This window comes from Harmonia axyridis, chromosome X (assembly GCF_914767665.1).
Source record: "Harmonia axyridis chromosome X, icHarAxyr1.1, whole genome shotgun sequence".
In the NCBI taxonomy this organism is placed as follows: Eukaryota; Metazoa; Arthropoda; class Insecta; order Coleoptera; family Coccinellidae; genus Harmonia; species Harmonia axyridis.
In genome coordinates this window covers 7,240,121-7,261,035 of record NC_059508.1, presented here as the reverse complement: position 1 = coordinate 7,261,035, position 20,915 = coordinate 7,240,121, and the positions used below count along the sequence as shown (strand labels likewise).

At 36.6% G+C, this 20,915-nt stretch overlaps 1 protein-coding gene across 1 annotated transcript; it reads right to left on the bottom strand.

Moving 5' to 3' along the window:
* Nucleotides 1-15,927: 15,927 nt before the first annotated feature.
* On the bottom strand, nucleotides 15,928-18,529 carry LOC123686067. The gene is made up of 2 exons (XM_045626027.1): nucleotides 18,339-18,529; nucleotides 15,928-17,996 (listed from the first exon to the last, which is right to left on the bottom strand). The coding sequence occupies exons 1-2, from the start codon at nucleotides 18,428-18,430 to the stop codon at nucleotides 16,043-16,045; spliced, it is 2,046 nt and encodes a 681-aa protein (XP_045481983.1). The 5' UTR covers nucleotides 18,431-18,529; the 3' UTR covers nucleotides 15,928-16,042.
* Nucleotides 18,530-20,915: the final 2,386 nt, after the last annotated feature.

The following is a 20,915-nucleotide window of genomic DNA, read 5'->3' as shown; positions in this document are numbered from 1 at the left end:
GAGGCCACAACGTCCAGGGCAATGAATGATATTCTGATTGAAATTAAGAGAGATATGACTTAAGTTACCATCACTCTCAAGTCATGCGAGAATGTGAATATCCAAAAATATGAGCCACAGCATTTACCTTAACTGTTGGATCTGCGGGGTGTTTTGGTTGCACTGACCGACAGTTTCCTTGACGTGGATATTGCTGGTGACAGTGGACTGTATATTTGTGAGGTGTTAAGAACACTAGAGAACTATTTATTATTTACAACTATATTTCGATGTGTACTCGTTGAGAGCTTTGGTTGAACAGGGTAAAACAGACAGAGTCAAGCCGTTTTATTTCTGACCCCCCCTCTGTCGAGAGTGGGGGGTGTTTTGTTAGTTTTGAAAACTACCTACTCTTGGCTCGACATCAGCTGGTACCTAAGAACTAAACATACCGGCCCCTTTGAAATTAAAAAAAATTGGGTACTTTGGCTGAATGCAACTCTATTCTGTTGTGGAAAAAAAACCACAGAAATGAATATTTACTACAGTCCATTCAGGAATTATTGACATCCCGGGCGGCTTTGGAAAATCGAAATTAAGTTGGTACTGGCTCATTCAGTAACATTTTGAATTGCAGATTTGGGGTTGGCATTGGAAACAGGAGGTTAGATTTCAGTTTGTTTGTGTTATTGGATTTGATCGAAGAAACTTTGAAACTTAAAAGTTGTATCAATTTCAAACACACATTGATTAGTTTATTTGAGTATTTCTCACAGTACTGTTTGAAAAAAGAAGAAGGCAAGTCATTACAACGATCCATTACGTCCTCGATTAGGGGTAAGGAGAAACGGTCTTTAACGATGTTCTTATTTAATTTTCGATAGTCACAACACAATCTTTTGGTTCCGTCCTTCTTACTAACCAAAACGATAGGACTCGCGAAATCCGATGAACTTTCCCTTACAATACCCTCTTTTAACCATTCCCCTATTTGTTTGTCGACTTCTAGACGCTCAGGCTCTGACAGCCGTCTAGCCCTTTGGTAGACGGGTTCGTCGTTTCTAAGTATGATTTTCATTTTGATATCTACATCCTCCGTCTTATTCGGTGTATAATTCCGGATAAGTTCACCGACTTTATTTTTCACAAGTGCATTTTCGATGTGTTCTACGTCAATTCGATCTTCGTCGTCGTCGATGGCGATATTCATCAACCAACTGTCCACGTCAGCTTTTCTCTTTGATTTCACAATAATCCCTTCTTCCCCTATTTGAACAGTAGCCTGTTTAAAGATATTACTACCGAGGATCGCTTGGAATCCCAATGATCCTTTAGGGATGATATGAAATTTTAGGTTGAACAACTGTCCATCGATTTCTACGTCTAATTGCAAAGAACCCATCGTCTTCACTTTGAAATGGCCTAAACCCTTGATTATCATAACGTCGTTATCTAAAGGTAAGTGATGCAGATACAAATCATAAATATCATCGCGAATAATACTGATATCGCTACTGGTATCAAAGAGAGCATCAACCGCCATTGCCCAAAAAACAAGCTTGATTGCATTCTTAGGATCCGATTCTACCACGGCCACTTTTGTGGTTTCCACCTTTTCCTTGCAACTTGCGACAATATGTCCCTGTTTATTGCATCGGAAGCATTTTGTTCCTTTGCTTTTATCTGGACATTTCCTCGACTTGTGCCCTCTTTTACCGCAACTAAAGCAAGATTCGCTGCTTGCGTGCATACCGTTTTTCCCATCTTTAGTCAATTTTTTCTCTCTCGTCTCCGTCCGCTTTTCATTACCGTTAGGCCTTACATATTTTCTTTGGAAGTGAGAATCCCCCCTCTTGGTGATTTTCTCATAGGTCTTAGCTTTCTGCTTGAAATCACCAAAATTTTTCGAGCTATACAATATTATTTTATTCGCGGAAGTATCCGCAATACCGTCTATAATATATTGTATTACGGCTTCTTCTTCAATATTGGCTCTACTGCCGATCCCTCTCATAGCGAGAATGTACTCTTGTACACTCTCATTAGATTTCTTTCTCCTGCTAGCCAGGAGTTTGTGGATTTGCGCCGAACTCACACGGACTTCAAATTCCTCGCATAGCCGCTCTTTCATGTTTCCCCATGTCTTCATTCCCGTCTGTGATTGAATGAATAATCTCGCTAAACCCGATAGAGTCCTTTTATCGAATAAAAGTTTTTGAAGATCAGACCAACCCGTCATCGCCACCATCTCTTCAAAATCTTCAATCCATCTCCCGATTGAATAATTATCGGCCCCCGTGAATTGTCTAATTGAATCCTCCACGTCCCTAAACGTCAATGAAAAACTACTCCGACAATTACGGTTTTCTTTTTCGAATTTCATTTTTGACACCGATACATATACTGAGCTAACTACATCGTCAATGTCATCGTCGTCATCATCGTTATCGTCTTTTTCAAATAGGGGACCACACAAGAAATCTCACACCCTTTTGGCGATTTCTTCCGTAGAACCCTCGTATGGCAAATCCAATATCTGGCATACCGCTTCTAATTCAGTCATCGTTAATTTTTGTCCCACGTCTTTAATTTTTTTTTCGCTATCGTTTTTATCCCAATCAAATCCGTCAAAGTTTCGTATTGTCCTACGTCTTTTGTACTTGTCAACTTCGATTCCGAAACAAACTATGTGAAGCGCTCTTATAGCCGGAACTTTGGCTTCTGAAATACCGTCTTCGATATGTTTGATTTCGCCTAACGGGCAACGAGTACAGTTTCAATGTATCTACGTCGAAACAGAATGAGATTGAATTGAGTCGTCTAACTTTATCCGTTGACAGAAATTCAGTAACAGGTACAGTAACAGTAAGTAAAATGGTAACGAAAAATACAATGAATACACAAAAATAAATGGGAATAAACAATTTCAATAAAAGAAAATCAACACTTAATCTACAAAAAATAAATCGAAGAAAATAAGAATCAGAGATCAAAATATTCGTCTTCAATTTCGACTACAATGTCGATTAGAATAAATGAAGAAAACAGATCTCAGAAAAAATTCTCAAGTGAATAGAAGCCAAAAAAACATAAAAACAGTGAATAATCGAATCAAGTCAAATGGAATCGTAGAACAAATTGCTCATTGATTTTTCTCAGCCTCGTCTTAAAAGAAAAAAATGTCTACCTTGTACAATTCCTCGTCTTGCTGAATTTAATCCTTTATTCACAATGGTTCACTAAATGAGCTTTTATCACTTCACACACTTTTCCTAGATGGTCTTCTCCTCGTCTCTCGGTTGATCCTCTTCATCCAATTCTTCGATCTCCTGCTCGGTAAATCTTCCTTCTCTCTGTGGAATATTCTCGTCTATGTCGAATATTCTATCAAATGGTACAAATTCCCTTACTCTCTGGTTTCGTCTTCAATCCTGGTTGATTTTCTCCTTGAAAATCCACTTCAATCCCGGACGAGCCCCCAAAATGTAGGTTTTTCACTTTTATCCCGGTTGAGCCCCCAAAATGTAGGCTTGGTTAATCGAACGTCTAGAGGTGTGATTCGATTACCTGTCCTTTCCACTTTTTCTCCGTGACTTTGTTCGGTTTAAGTAATAATTAAACTCTTTTAAGTTATTTACATCTATTTACAAAGCCACACTTATACAGTACAAACTCAGGGTAAACCTGCCGAATAGGTATATGTTTTAGCCCTTTTTGAATTATTATAATGTTGAGTTTTGGCAACGTCGCGGATTCTGGGAAAATCGAGACGTATGTTTTGTCAGATGAGAATGAGATGTATCGGTTGTCGGAAAGAATAGTTAAAGGTTGTTAGTATAAAGTTTTCGGTGTTTATTATAACGGTTTTTGGTTTAATTAACGGACATTTTAAATTTATCAGGATTACAGTTCATTAGAAGGTCAGTTTGCTTTGTATAAGTCCCATTTTGTTCCATTTCAATCCTTATACCCTGTTCCTTTACATCCTTATACAGTGCGGTGCTGTGTGGGAGCAGAGAGCAGTTTATATTGGTAAGATTATTATAACATCATTTTATTGGTTCAAATATAGGGAAAATGCAATCTTTTTTGGTTCTTCGAGCACGAGTTTTTTGAACTTTAATTCAAGTTTCGGTTACATTTATTTAGGTTTCAATCGGTATACAGAGTTTCGGAACTCAATTTCATTTCATTCCTAATTGTATTCGGAAATATTAATTCGGTTTATTTTGTTCGTTCATAAAGTATTGAGCGAAGTAAAAACGTGCGGTAGTTTTTTTTGTATTTTTCCAGCGGCCGTCTTAAACGATTCGGGTCCCAGAGTAAGCCTTGTTGCCAAGCGTACACAAAAGTATTCAATTCACAGTTTAGACTCGCTGGGTTAGTTTTCGAGTATTCTGCGCACTTGACTTTCACACAATGGGTGGAACGTCAATTGAAAGGAAGATGAAGATGCTTATTGCTAAGAAAGAATCTTTATTTTCGATACTGCAGAATTTATTGGATTTGTCAAAATCATTAACAACTGAAGTAGCTAAAACTAAATTTTTAACAATGGTCAGTTCAATCAATTCAACAAAGAATGACCTACTGAAAATAATAGACGATATAACAGAGCTCAGTTTTGAAATTAATGATGAGTTCGAACCAGACTTCAATATATTTAGTCTTTTTTGTTTGAAATAGTACCGTGTTCTGCTTTTAGTATGAGGTGAACAGAGGAAATTGAAGCGAATGACATACTCCATATAGTTTGTCAGGCCTCGGGAAGGGGGGAAACTGCGGTTTTGGGGGTATTTTCTAGATAAAAATTCATAACTTTTTTGTATGAAATAGTACCGTGTTCTGCTTAAAGTATGTGGTAAACAGAGGAAACCTGAATCAAATGACATACCCCACATAGTTTGTCAGGCCTCGGGGAGGGGGGACATTGCAATTTTGGAGGTGTTTTCGCGATAAAATCCATAACTTTTTTAAATGAAGAAGTACCGTGTTCTGCTTTCAGTATGTGGTGAACAGAGGAAATGGAATCGAATGACATACTCCATATAGTTTTTCAGGCCTCGGGGAGGGGGAAAACTGCGATTTTGAGGGTATTTTTCCACTAAAAAATTCATAACTTTTTTGTTTGAAATAGTACCGTGTTCTGCTTTCAGTATGTGGTAAACAGAGGGCAACTGAATCGAATGACATACCCCACATAGTTTGTCAGGCCTCAAGGAGGGAACAAATTTCGATTTTGGGCGTATTTTCTAGATAAAAATCATATCTTTTTTGTTTGAGGTAGTACTGTGTGATGCTTTCAGTGGGTGGAGGACAGAGGAAAACTGAATCAAACGACATACCCCACATTGTGTGTCATGCCTCGGAGAGGGGGGAAATTTCGATTTTGGGGGTATTTTATAGATAAAAATTCATAACTTTTTTGTTTGGAATGCTTTCGTGTTTTGCGTTCAGTACGTGATGAACAGAGGAAAACTGAATCAAATGACATACCCCACATAGTTTGTCAGGCCTCGGGGAGGGGGGACATTGCAATTTTGGAGGTGTTTTCGCGATAAAATCCATAACTTTTTTAAATGAAGAAGTACCGTGTTCTGCTTTCAGTATGTGGTGAACAGAGGAAATGGAATCGAATGACATACTCCATATAGTTTTTCAGGCCTCGGGGAGGGGGAAAACTGCGATTTTGAGGGTATTTTTCCACTGAAAAATTCATAACTTTTTTGTTTGAAATAGTACCGTGTTCTGCTTTCAGTATGTGGTAAACAGAGGGCAACTGAATCAAATGACATACCTCACATAGTTTGTCAGGCCTCGGGGAGGGGGGACATTGCGATTTTAGAGGTGTTTTCGCGATAAAATCCATAACTTTTTTAAATGAAGAAGTACCGTGTTCTGCTTTCAGTATGTGGTGAACAGAGGAAATTTGAATCAAATGACATACCCCACGTTGTTTGTCAGGTCTCAGAGAGGGGGAAATTCCGATTTTGGGGGTATTTTCTAGATAAGAATTCATCACTTTTTTGTTTGGAATATTACCGTGTTTTGCTTTCAGTACGTGATAAACAGAGGGAAACTGAATCGAATGACATACCTCACATTGTTTGTCAGGCCTCGAGGAGGGAGGGATCTGCGGTTTTGGGGGTATTTTCTATATAAAAATCCATAACTCTTTTGTTTAAAATAGTACTGTGTTCTGCTTTTAGTATGTGGTAAACAGAGGAAAATAGAATCAAATGACATACTCCATATAGTTTGTCAGGCCTCGGGAAGGGGAGAAACTGCGGTTTTGGGGGTATTTGCCAGATAAAAATTCATAACTTTTTTGTTTGAAATAGTACCGTGCTCTGCTTCCAGTATGTGGTGAACAGAAGAAAAGTGAATCAAATGACTTAGTCCATATAGTTTGTCAGGCCTCGGAGAGGGGGGATTTGGGTGTATTTTCCCTAAAATCGCAATTGTCACCCCTCCTCGAGGCTTGACAAACTATATGGAGTATGTCATTTGATTCAGTTTTCCCCTGTTCACCACATACTTGAAGCAGAACACGGTACTATTTCAAACAAAAAAGTTATGAATTTTTCAGTGGAAAAATACCCCCAAAATCGAAATTTCTCCCCTCCCGGAGGCCTGACAAACTATATGCGGTATGTCATTTAATTCAGTTTTTCTCTGTTCACCACATACTCAAAGCAGAATACGGTATTATTTCAAACAAAAAAGTTATGAATTTTTATCTAGAAAATACCCCCAAAATCGAAATTTGCTCCCTCTCCGATGCCTGACAAACTATGTGGGGTATGTCATTTGATTCAGATTTCCTCTGTTCATCACATACTAAAAGCAGAACACGGTACTATTTCAAACAAAAAAGTTAAGAAATTTTAATTAGAATCGGCCCCTATGACAACATTAACAACCCTCTGAATTGCTAAAAAATGTTCAATAATAGAAAAAATATGCAAAGTTCGTATTGCTTGAGTCAAATAATAAATTACTACTCATTTTCATATTGAAAATCATAAATATACCATTTTTCGCTTGGACCCTACTTTTGGCTCGGAGTGTACTTGTGGATGTGGATAAATTCACACCGGTTACGAGTTTCTGTCTGTGAACCAAATTTTATCAAAATCGATTCAGTGGTTTATGCGTCAAAGCGTAACAGACAGGCAGATTACGTTTTTCGTATTTGAAATATTAGCAGGGAATTGCGAAAATAAAAATATGCAGGGTGTTAGGGAAACGCTCCCAACAACGAAAACAGGGGATACTATTGACGATTTTAAGAAAATTGGAAAAATTTTTGTTGTCGCAATTTTTATTTTGGTAGGTACTATGATTTCTAAACTCTTTAATTAGCATAATCCACGCAATTATGCTAATAAGAGGTTTTAAAAATCATGGTACTGACCAGAAAAAAAATTACACAATAATAAGACAATTTAACTGTATAATCAGCTATAAAAAACGCACCCAAGAATCCATAGAAACGAAAACTACAAGAGCAAAAAACGTGAGATAAGGCAATCTCGCTAAGAAGATTAGGTATAGTATGTACATAAAGAATCCATTGTTTATATTATGGATATAGTGTTCTGTGTGTACGCAATAAGGGAGAAAACAAAGTAAATGAGTAAATATTGATACCGTTATTTTTGCGTAATTTCGAAACTTAATTTGTGATACTATTGTGAAAATTGTAATACCATTGTTTAAGGAGAAGATAGTTAGTTACTTCGGTTCAAATATCATTGGAGGATATAGGGCAATATCGTTAGAGGGCGCCACTCCGGAAGAGGCCCAACATGATGGGTTGCCTATGTGCAATGTTGAAAATTCAGACGAGTATTAATTTTTGGGTATGGTGAACAACAGATGTCTCTAGTGCGTTTCTTATTCAATCTTTATTCATCTTTCTGTCGTCGAGCAGGCATCGGAAGAAATTCTCTTGGCCGCAATAAATTTTTATTACCCTTGCCGCATGCCGGCTAGCTGCATGAAAAAGGGTAGAGTAGAGCTATTGTTCGAATCGTATTTTTGGTCATAATATTGTTTTAAAAGCTTCGTCGTCGTCGGAAAAAAGTAGTTACTTTTTTGCCGGATAAATTTCGTGAAAAGTTATATTTCTTTCACTATAAAATCGTCGTTTTTCCTGTCACAGAAAAAAATTGTGTATTATACAAGGGAAAAAGTATTAGAGTTTAGCACGAAGTTTTGCTGTCTCCCGACGCGGAGCGGAGGGTGCCAACAAACCGAGAGTTATTTTTTGTATAACTATATATGAATCATTGATAAGAATTTGAAAAATAAATCTTGTTGAAATTTCATAGCTTGGTGTACTTCAACTTCATTGATTGGAAACCTTCCGAGGAATCTGGAATATTATTCAATGCTTAACGCCGATCTGAGAGGGGAAACTTATATGGAATTTCATAATTTTATTTTTCATGAAAAATCTCTTTGCAAACCAAAATTCGATATAATTTGAATCAAATATTCAGCTGAAAAAGTCTTATATGTATATTCATAAATTAAACATTCACGTCCTATCACAAAACAAATGAGATTTTCACAAAAAAGAGAATAGTTTTTTTAAATCAAATTTTCTTTTTCTTTTGGCAGTATTCCAATATTTTAGTTACCTATTTGAGGTAGATAACCTTGACATGAAACTATTCACTGATAACAATTTTACATAAACAATTAATTAAATTTAAAATTCTCTTTTCGAAAAACTAAAAAATAATCTTATATGTACTTATTTTTCTTCAATCACAGTATTTCTTTTCAAACGCAAATCCGATCATACATTCCCTTCACGATTTTCATTTCAGATAATCCGGTCCAGAGATATCGTGATCACCGCACAATTGTTTTTTTTTGCGGAGCTCTAGGAGATCGGCGATAGCAACATTCGCGAAGATTATTGTGACAAATAAAAAATATGTTAATATAAGGTTATTATAATATTTACACCAATTTTCAAATTAATAAATTGAATAGTCTGCGCGAAAAAAATTCTTGAAAATCCGTCTTTTTGAAGCCTTCTAACTGTATGTAAGCCCTCAATAGAATGAGTGAAATCCGATAACATAAACAAACCCCGTTACGACCAAAGCAATAAAATCCCAAGCTCGAAACCTGGGTCATAAACTCAGTACTCAGTCTATTCAACATCGAAGTGTTTCTACTTTACTTGGCTCCGATTATTTACTCTTCACGTCAAGTTTTATACCCAATGTAGAAACCTCTTTACCGACAAATGATTATAGAAATAGCCGCCTAGAGGGCGCATTAGGATGGACCCAAAAATTCTGAGTTTGCCACATACGCACATCCAATGCCCTTTGCAGGGCGAGTAACCAACTATCTTCTCCTTAAACAATGGTAATACTGGACTAGGCCGTTGCTCGGGCCACATAAAAAGGGGCAAAGGGCCGCATGTTGAGTAGGGCTGGTCTAGAGAGTTGAAGCGTCTGTTCTGGGCTGCGAAGGACTCGGGTGACGTAGGCTTGCAGGCTCAATATATACATGCCCGTAAACAATACAAATCTCTCATTAAAGAAACAAAAAAAATGTATTATCAGCGACGTAGTGACTCTGAAGATGGCAGTCATAAATCTTCTCGTCTATGGCGTATTGTAAACGATCAAAGAAATTGTAAATCTAAGTCGGAGTCAAGGAAAATCAATTTAGAGCTGAATGGTAGTAGTATAACGGAAAGCAAGCATATTGCAGATACTTTCGGTAAGCATTTTTCGACCGTGGCAGAGACATACTCAAAAAAATTCTATAATAACGATAAGCTGCCTGATATCGTGATGACACATATTCCTTTGAACTATTTTTACTTTGAGGATGTGAGTGAGTCTGAGATATTAAACATTATTGGTGGTCTTAAGAATTCTCAATCGGTCGGCATAGACGATGTACCAACGAAGATTATTAAATCCATATCATACATCATTGCTCCTCATTTAGTGTACTTTGTGAATATGTCTGTTCGGTTAGGTCGAATTCCGGACAGCTTGAAGATCGGCAAAGTTATTCCGGTTTTCAGGAAAGGCATTCCTGTGGATGTCAACAATTACAGGCCCATCACGCTTTCATGTATTATGGGAAAAATAATTGCAAAATGTGTTTACAATAGGATGATAAAATTCATTTTAAAATATAATGTAATAACTCCACATCAGTATGGCTTCTTGCCTGAGCGATCCACTGAGTTAGCAACAGTTAATTTCTTGTCTTATATATTCAAGGCTTTGGATGGAGGCAAATATGTGGGAGCACTTTTTTTTGATCAATCGTTTGATGTGGTGGGCATCGATCGGGCACTGGATGAATTGTGGGCCTCCGGCTTTAGAGGGAACTTTCATGAGTGGCTTGCTTCTTTTCTTAAGGAGAGAAGGATGATCATTGAATATGAAAAAGCGAAATCCGAGATTTATAACGTAGAGTATGGAGTTCCGCAAGGGTCAATTCTTGGGCCGTTAATTTTCATCCTTTTTGTCAATGATGTGGTTGCCCATATTGCTGACTCTGAGTGCACGGTTTTGTATGCGAATGACTCGTCGATTGCTGTTAGCGCTTCAACTCAGGAGGAACTAGAACTAAAATTGAATAACAGTTACGTGTTATGGTGCAGATGTAATTCGTTGATAGTAAACATAAACAAAACAGTTTTCATGCAATTTTATACAAACAATAAATCGTTCAAAGCAATTAACCTGGATATAGACGGCAATGTTGTCGAGATGAGTACCGACACGAAGTTTCTGGGGATATATATCAACGGTAATCTGAGTTGGCAATATAATATTGATCACATTTCTGCAAAATTGAATGGAAGTTTCTATGCAGTGATGCAATTGAAACAGGTACTGGATATTGAACAGCTGCTTTCGGTGTATTATGCCTTGTTTTACACACATTTGTCTTATAATATTACTTTGTGGGGTAACTTCACCTTTGCATCTCGCATTTTGATTGCTCAGAAACGAGTCATGCGTCTTATTTTCAATGTGGGATCGCGCGATTCATGCAGGCCGTATTTTATAAAGTACCGAGTTCTAACGCTACCCTGTATTTATATATATATATATATATATATATATATATATATATATATATATATATATATATAAGGAGGTGTGGTTGGGTATCTAGGCAATTTAGAAGAGATCAACAGTCTATAGTCTATTCATCTATATTTCGAACCAATATGCGGTTCTTCTTCAGGATGCTAAAAAAATCACACAAATTACAAAGTTGGAAAGTTGTAAAAACAGCAATCTATGCTTACATCTGACTGGACAGAATTATTTAAGATGATAAGTGCAGCTATAAAAGGTCTTCTACTTATAAAATTCAATAAAAATCACAATAATCGTAGAAATCTCAGAAAAGTTGCCGTAATGCATATGTCAATTTTACAGGTTAAAACTCATAGAACAGGGGAACACAGAGAAAACAACAATTCACAAAGTGACATAAAGTCATGTTTATCTAGATGGCCTACGATCTAAGGATAACAAATAACTATATACAACACTTAAATTGTTCAAGTAGTCAGTCTTCTTATTTATATTATTTTCATTTTCATTTATAAAACACATTTCAAGGAAACTTCTTTTATTATAGTTAGAATTGGTACATAATATTTCAACTTCATCAAACTTAAAATGGTGGTCTAGAGAGGACGAATGGCTAGCTAATGCACATCTATCAGGTCGTAATCTGGCGTCACTCTTATGTATTGAGATATGTCTTTTTGAACATTGTGATGTCTGTCCAACATACACAGACTCACAGTGCTCACATGGAATGCGATAAACCACGTCAGATCTAGACATGGTGTGGATCCTATCTTTAGTTTGGCTGAAAAGAACGCCTACTACTAAAGGATTGTACTTCGCAATTTTTATGTTCTCAATTTCTTTTAGAATTTTGGTCAATTTACCTGTTAGTGGTGGAATGAGGGGCAGGCTTACATATTTGTCATGTGTGGCAGGTTCGACTGATGTCGATGTTCTTATTTGTGGGACCTCGTCGACTTGGTCAGAAGTTAGAGAATGCAGACATCTGTTCAAAAACATCCTAGGGTAACCATTGTTCTCAAAGATCTTAAGCAACTTTTCTTCACTGTTATGAAGAAAGTCTGGATGGCAGATTTTCTTAATTCTACGAAACATACCTTTAATTAAGTTAGTTTTCATAGCCCAAGAATGGTTGGAACTATAATGTATATAACGACCTGAAGAGGTCGGTTTTTGGTACCAATCCAATTTTAAAAAAAACCTTGACCTCTTCAGGTCGTTATATACATTATAGTTCCAACCATTCTTGGGCTATGAAAACTAACTTAATTAGAGGTATGTTTCGTAGAATTAAGAAAATCTGCCATCCAGACTTTCTTCATAACAGTGAAGAAAAGTTGCTTAAGATCTTTGAGAACAATGGTTACCCTAGGATGTTTTTGAACAGATGTCTGCATTCTCTAACTTCTGACCAAGTCGACGAGGTCCCACAAATAAGAACATCGACATTAGTCGAACCTGCCACACATGACAAATATGTAAGCCTGCCTCTCATTCCACCACTAACAGGTAAATTGACCAAAATTCTAAAAGAAATTGAGAACATAAAAATTGCGAAGTACAATCCTTTAGTAGTAGGCGTTCTTTTCAGCCAAACTAAAGATAGGATCCACACCATGTCTAGATCTGACGTGGTTTATCGCATTCCATGTGAGAACTGTGAGTCTGTGTATGTTGGACAGACATCACAATGTTTAAAAAGACGTATCTCAATACATAAGAGTGACGCCAGATTACGACCTGATAGATGTGCATTAGCTAGCCATTCGTCCTCTCTAGACCACCATTTTAAGTTTGATGAAGTTGAAATATTATGTACCAATTCTAACTATAATAAAAGAAGTTTCCTTGAAATGTGTTTTATAAATGAAAATGAAAATAATATAAATAAGAAGACTGACTTGAAGAATTTAAGTGTTGTATATAGTTATTTGTTATCCTTAGATCGTAGGCCATGTAGATAAACATGACTTTATGTCACTTTGTGAATTGTTGTTTTCTCTGTGTTCCCCTGTTCTATGAGTTTTAACCTGTAAAATTGACATATGCATTACGGCAACGTTTCTGAGATTTCTACGATTATTGTGATTTTTATTGAATTTTATGAGTAGAAGACCTTTTATAGCTGCACTTATCATCTTAAATAATTCTGTCCAGTCAGATGTAAGCATAGATTGCTGTTTTTACAACTTTCCAACTTTGTAATTTGTGTGATTTTTTAGCATCCTGAAGAAGAACCGCATATTGGTTCGAAATATAGATGAATAGACTATAGACTGTTGATCTTTTCTAAATTGCCTAGATACCCAACCACACCTCCTTACTTTATTCGGCAAATAATTTATCTTACTGAATATATATATATATATATATATATATATATATATATATATATATATATATATATATATATATATATATATATATATATATATATATATATATATTCAGTAAGATAAATTATTTGCCGAATAAAGTAAGGAGGTGTGGTTGGGTATATATATATATATATATATATATATATATATATATATATATATATATATATATATATATATATATATATATATAGGTGTATAATGTTTTCCAAAAAAAAACGTAAATGAAGTGCCAAAAATATCTGATTCTCATTCGTACCAAACGAGACATGGTGCATTTTTTATGACACCAAAACATAAAATAAAACTTTATGAAAATTGTCCTATGTTTGCTGGGATAAGACTCTTCAACTCTCTGCCTGTATCTATAAAAAACGAGTGTGGTCATAGAAGCTTAAAAAACAAATTATAAAATCTTTTATGTGAGAAGGCATATTATACAGTGAGGGAATATTTGACCGATAATTTCTGTTGTTAGTATAGCTTGATAAATTGATGTTGACGTTCTATTTATTATAATATTAAGTTTTTTATTTTTATATGTGATATATTATATTTGTATATAATGTATATTTTGACTTGTCTCATATCTTGTAAATGATCTATTGGACTAATAAATATTATTATTATTAAACAAACGTAACGAAAGTTTGGAGTCATGATTCCAAAAATGAGCGATCTTCTCTCTCCAACACGTAACAACCAACACATAATTCCCCCTCCAGAATACTAGACGTTATGCAACAAGATTCTAAAACTTCCTTGGCTTTCAACTCAAACGGAAAGCTAGATAACAGGCATTTTTTTTGTAGTGGAAATCCTTCAAGAGGTGCGGGACTCCATGCTTTCGCCAATATCAATTTCACACTAGACTAGCCATATTATTATTATTACTCGCTCTGCTCGCCGTCACTATGCCGGTAGATCCTCCACTGGGTATCCGGCTAGAAAATAAAAGCTTTTTTTTCGAAACCTTGTATCGTTAGCTGATTTCAGACGATTCACTCGGTATACTATGTTGATTCTAGGGTGAAATTCTATATGACTTTTTCCTAGAATATACCGTTTCGCCCTTACTCACATGAAAATATTTGATGCAAATAACTTTCCATGACGACAAATCAAGGGCGGTCCTAGCCTTAAATTTTAAGTGGGTTCGCCATTATGGGCTTCGAGTTTTTCTATGGGACCAAATCCCAGATTACACCGATATCAAGCCTAACCTCTCAAAAATATTTATATTTAGATATTCATATGAATATCTGGAGGAAACTTGGTTATTTGAAAATGCTAGCATTATTCAACAATGGACTCTAGAAAGTAAACAAAATGTTTTTCAAGTATATTCAAGGGTAAAAGTAGAAGGAGCACTATTTTGAATGCTGGTTATTTGGATTTTTACCTGGATGTTTTCTTTGGACAGTGGTGATCATAAGGATTATATAAATTTTATAGTTAGAATTATTTTATAATTGGATTGCTAAACAAAGTCTTGGCATTGCATCTATAGTTTATTTATATTCTATATTGAAATTAAGTATTGATATATCTGTTTTTTGTTCTTCAATGAGTAATCCAAAAATCTAATAAATTCCAATTACTTTAAAGAATTTTTACTGGGTATTTAATCGAAAAATATATTCAGAAGAGTAACTTCAAGAATTTCTTCACCTCTTACCCACTCGAAGATAATAATAAAATGCAATAAAATTTTAAAATTCACAAATTAAAAATAATTTCATGCAGAATTGCTTTTAGTGAGTGAGTTAAAGCTGTTATGGGCAAAATAATTTATGTAATTTAATAGAAACTAGTATAAAAGCATTTCAATAAAAAACAGAAAACTCGAGTTCAAATAGTACCTATATTTTTCATACAAGTTAAATCAATCATTCAGGTCATGAACAGTTTCAATAAATACTGACTTTAGAAAATAATTTACACATCGGCTGATAAATTGGTTCCAATTTTGAAAGTTACAGTAGGGGAGAGCGGGGCTGAACGTGCCGATTTTGACAAATTCTCATATGATTCGGATAAGAAAAGTACTATTTCTGAAAGAAGTAGTTCATCATAAGCCAAATTTAATCTACAATAAGAATTCACTCACAGATTTGACACAATTTCAATGGTTTTCAAGAAAAGGTCATTTTTTTAAGCAAAGTCGGGAAGGCACTACCAACCCCACTTTGGGGCGAGTTGTGCCGTAGCTGAGGTCGGTTGTGCCGTTGATAATTAAAGGTGTTTTACGTGAATGAAAATTAATTTAGGATTTAAAAACACAATTTTTTTCAACAATATATTTATTGCTTATACTTTTAACTAATCAACATAACTTAAAATTCAGTTATATATAACAATAAGCATAATAATAAAGAAAAACATAATATCTTTACTTATTTAGCTATTGCAAATATAAAAACACATTTCAGTCAACAATTTGAACTTATTTTTGAACAAATGAGATCAATTATTGAATATATCAGTCTCTCAGGACTACATTAAAAAAAATAAAGAAGATTTCTTCCGAATTGTAAATTAAAAAACTTATATTTGGTCTTTTAGAGAAAACAAAACCAGTTACTCTATAGATGACTGATCAGAATAGCAATTTGGACATACAAATGCTGGGCTTTCTTCATCGTCAATACATTGTGAATGGGCCCAATTCTTGCATTCTATGCATTGAATCCATTTTTCTCTAGGGGCAGAATTAGAATATGCGTCACAACATATGATGCAATACCAATCTTGTTCCTCATCAGAAGTGTCATCATCTTGCAAGACTCTTCTCTTAGCGGGGTTCTTAGTCGTTCTTTTTGCTTGTTTACCTTGTCCCGTGCATTTTCCTTTACCCTTCTTTGTAGTTTCAATCTCTTTTTTCTTCTTTTTATTAGCATGTTCTTCGGCCAAAGCATCCTTCTCTGGAGTGTCCGTAAGAACAGCTGTCTTTCTTTTACGTCCTTTATTGCGTCCAACTAATCGAGGAGGTGCTTTAGGCAGTGGTCTTATGAGGTCTGGTGAGAAAATTATTGTATTTTCATCTCCCGCGTTGTTATCAGCTGATGATTGAGGAAGTTGGAAGCTGCAACAAGGGGTAGTCTCCTGAGAGCATTGACGTCCCACATGTTCTGGATTACCTGATGGTTCAACGCTGCAGTCGCTTTGCTGTAGAATTGATGGAGTAGTCTCAATCTCTATATTGCAGCCGACATTATTTGAGTCATTAAGATATTCAGCAGTCCTTTCTTGATTGTTTAGAGGGACAGGAAAGTGGTCTGTATCTTGTGAGGGTCGATTTTCTGGCATCGGGCGGTCAGTGACAGAAGACGGCGCATAATCTTTGTCTGTGAAGATATTTGGGTCATAGGGCCAAATGCCAGCCTTTTTAAATGCGTTGCTTATATTGATAGGAGTTGCTGCAAGCGGCAAAGCGTATTTTACAATACCTGGTATTTCATAAATGCTCATAGTTTTCCCGGGATTAGTTCTCAGCCAGTTGTTTTGAGCTTTAGAACAGTATGCTTTGAATGGGCCGTTGACACCAACATCCAGGGGTTGCAGACGGTGGGTGCAGTGTGGTGGGAATGATAATAATATAACAGAGTTTTTCTTGGCCTTTTCGATCACATCAATATCAATATGAGATGAATGATTGTCTAGTAGTAATAACACTGGTTCATCAGGACTAGGCTTAGTATGCTTTATGAAATGATCCATAAACACTAAGAACTCTTTGTTTGTCATCCAACCGGATTGATTACCAGCCCCAATACACTCAGGAGGACCACCTCGGATAAACAGGTCCTTAAATTTCAAACGCGGGAAAACAAACATCGGCGGAATCGAGTTTCCCAGAGCACTCACCGCTAGCTCAACAGTGACTAAAGTTCCACGTTCAGATGAAACAATTGCTCCTACTTGCTTTGTTCCTTTTTCAGCCAAAATTTTTTTCGGTTTTAACACAGTTGTGACACCAGTCTCGTCCAAATTCCATATACGTGAAGGAGTAAGATTATATTTTGTAATCAAGTCGCCAAGTTTTTCGAAAAATTGATTTACATTATATCTGTTGAACGAGCTCGCGCGTCCGGCACTGGTAGCTTCTGGTGTTCTTATTGCAAGAGTAGAGTTCCTCTTCAGGAAGTTTGTAAACCAATCCTTGCCAGCCTTACCATTGGTATGCCAAGATGGTGGGATGTGTTGAACATTAAACTTCACGGCACACTGGTAAGCAAGTTGTCGTACTTCTTCTGGTAGAAGACCAAAATAAATAGAGGCACTTTTCAAAATGTACTCAGACAGTTGTGCCTCTTGATCTTCACTAAACACCATTCTAGATTTAAAACCAACCGAAGGAGTAAGTCCACTTTTAATTTTTTTGACATACCTTTGAAGAGTTGTATGGCAAATTTCCAATTCACGTGCAACTGTTTTTAATTTACGTCCATCCTTGATGACTGCATCAGCCGCTCTTTTTAGAAGATCTTGGGATGTAGTTCCCCTTTGAGTTTTCCGCTTGTAATTCCTCATTCTGTCAAAGACAATAAATACAGGATGAAGTATCATGGCAAAAAGTATTTTATATCTTCCACAAGTGCTCGCATAAACTTAAGTATTACAGAAACAATGAAGGTTGCCGTGGGGTTGGTTGTGCCGCGGCACAAGCAGCCCCCCATGAACGGCACATTTTACCCCGTTTATGCGAGTGTGATATTTTGCCCTACATATAAATATCAAAGCGCTCTAAGCATTATAATCATACTGCATAACAAACTAGGATAAACGACAAACATTTTACTAAAACTTTCATATTAAAAGGACGAAAAATGCCAGCTTGTGACCAAAAAGTATTGAGACGAAAATATTTACTTACGTAGAGCTCGAATACACACACATGCACTGACACCCTGTCCCTTCGGCGGACGGAATTAAACTGGCATGCGCATGTCCCGGACTGTTAGGCATTACGTGAATAACTGCTATCTTATATCTATCTCTTTCTGTTTACGAGATATTCGCGTCGGCACAATTTACCCGCGGCACTTTCAGCCCCGCTCTCCCCTACAACTGTGATGTCAAAATTTTTCATATACTAAATGGATTCTTTGAATTTCTTTGAATCTTATTATGATATGGCTCTTCCATTCACTAAGCTACACTATTTAAATTTATCAACCAGTTTTTTCTGTTCTCTTCACCAGTTTAGACACCACAGTTGAAATGATCCATAAGAGTTATTTGATAAAAATTTTGCAAGCAGGTTGGTATCCAGTGTCCATCAGTAATGCAACAATTTTATGCATATCTTCATGGGATCTTTCATGGGCGACTCTTAGATGAATAGATATCTCTTTATTGGATTTCCTTGAAATTTCATTTCAACCATTTCACCATATTTTTACGTTATATAATCTGAACTTCAATTTATGAAATCATGACTGTATGCGTCCCTTCGTAATTTCGAAAATTCAGGATCTTTCGGATACAAAAATGATGAAAATAATTTAAACTGGTTATTTCTATGATGAACCATAGCAATTTTTAGTAATATTTTTGTAACCAGAAATAAAGCCGCGACTAGACGTTCATGGCATACTTCGATGTCAATAATTCCTGAATGGACTGTATGATGTCATGTCTCAGATTTCAGAATTGAAGTACTAGGCAATTTGAAAATGAAGTTATTTGAATAAGCTCACCTCAATTCCTTTGTGGCGGCTTCTCATAAAGCTCCACATAGCAACAATAAACACAGCATTCGGTAGCCTAGAAGTTAAGAGGTAGACTCACTCACCGAGATGCGACTAGGTGCCGGGTTCGAATCCCGGCGGCTCCCGATAATAATAAATTCCCCAAGCGTCTGTGACACGGCACACCCAAATATACCAAAGTCACACTGATGAGTCCGGTGTGTGTGCCAGGGACGAAACGCATAAGTAGGCATATGTGAAATCCTACATTGGTGACCCCGACGTGATGGCGGAAAGCTGCGGCGTTGGAGCGCAGAGGCGACTCACTGCCCCGCTCAACGTTACGGCTACTGGGGTGTCCATCGGACACTAGAGTCGATGGCACGCCGAGCCTCGTGTTTCCGTCATCACAGCAAGCAAGCCCGACGTGATGGGAATGGCCGTCTTAACGATGTGTCCTGGAAAGCAGAAGGTTGATGCGTAGCTCCCATATATCTGCAATTGCCAAACGAAACTCTAGACGCCCATTCCCATGACGTGTAATACGTGCTCCTTGGTCTGCCGCGGTATGCCGGACGTGAATAGGCGGCATTCACCGTCCGTACGATGCCGCGAGGTGCAGCTCTGATTAGGCGGCAATCACCCGGCTGCACCGATGACCTCGTAACACGCATAAGTTTCGTTCCTCCGTCACTGGGGAGGGAGTCATGTGGCGGCTTCTCATAAAGCTCCACATAGCAACAATAAACACAGCATTCGGTAGCCTAGAAGTTAAGAGGTAGACTCACTCACCGAGATGCGACTAGGTGCCGGGTTCGAATCCCGGCGGCTCCCGATAATAATAAATTCCCCAAGCGTCTGTGACACGGCACACACAAATATACCAAAGTCACACTGATGAGTCCGGTGTGTGTGCCAGGGACGAAACGCATAAGTAGGCATATGTGAAATCCTACGAATTCAACAGCACTGCACTCAAATTCTTCAAAAACGGATTGGTCATTTATATTTTTGCACTCTTCTGTCGTAAAAGTGCATATTTTAGATATTCAAAAAACACATGTAAATTTTTGAATGTCATCTGACTAACTTGGCTCTTTTTCCAGTAATAAAGCCATCTGTGAATTATCTATAAGGAGTTTTTCTATCTGTTTAATACATGATCAGATGAAGCTTCTGTTCTCTTTTGTAGTTCCATCTTCTGTCGCAATAGATTCAAATTCTCACGAAAGAGAATGTAGTGTTATAGTTTGTGGAAAATAAACGAAAAATTCCTGAAATGAAGTAACATTCATCCAATGGAATCAATAATTATACAAACCCTTCAAACGAACCTGAACTGAAAATGCATTCGATGATATCAATGTTCATTTCCAAATTTTGACAAATATCTATCGAATTTTCGATTCGCCGAAGACTTTGCATTTTATCTGTCGGCATTTATTTAAATATTGAATAACAATTTTGGAAACTGCAATCTTTTTCAAGAACTTTCATATATCGAAATGGAATATTTATTATTAACATGACACTGACAGTCAAATTGTCCACAGATACCACAGAAATATGGGACTTGAAATGTCAAAATGATCCGAAACACCCCGTATACTCGAAAACCGCGAGGAGAATCGAAGGTTTGGGATTTTTCCCGGGATCTCCAGACGATTTTGAGGGGGGTTTTATTCTTGTCATTTTTGCTCTAGATGGTCCCATTTGGGGTGTGATTTTACGTTTAAAGTTTGACGTAAATATGCAAGCGG

What these genes read in the sequence shown, in the direction of transcription:
- LOC123686067 (XM_045626027.1), bottom strand. Translation starts at nt 18,430, where the DNA reads ATGCCTAACAGTCCGGGACATGCGCATGCCAGTTTAATTCCGTCCGCC. An exon ending in TGTGTGTATTCGAGCTCTAC is followed by an intron (nt 17,997 to 18,338) that starts GTAAGTAAATAT and finishes TGTCTTTGACAG; the next exon opens with AATGAGGAATTACAAGCGGA.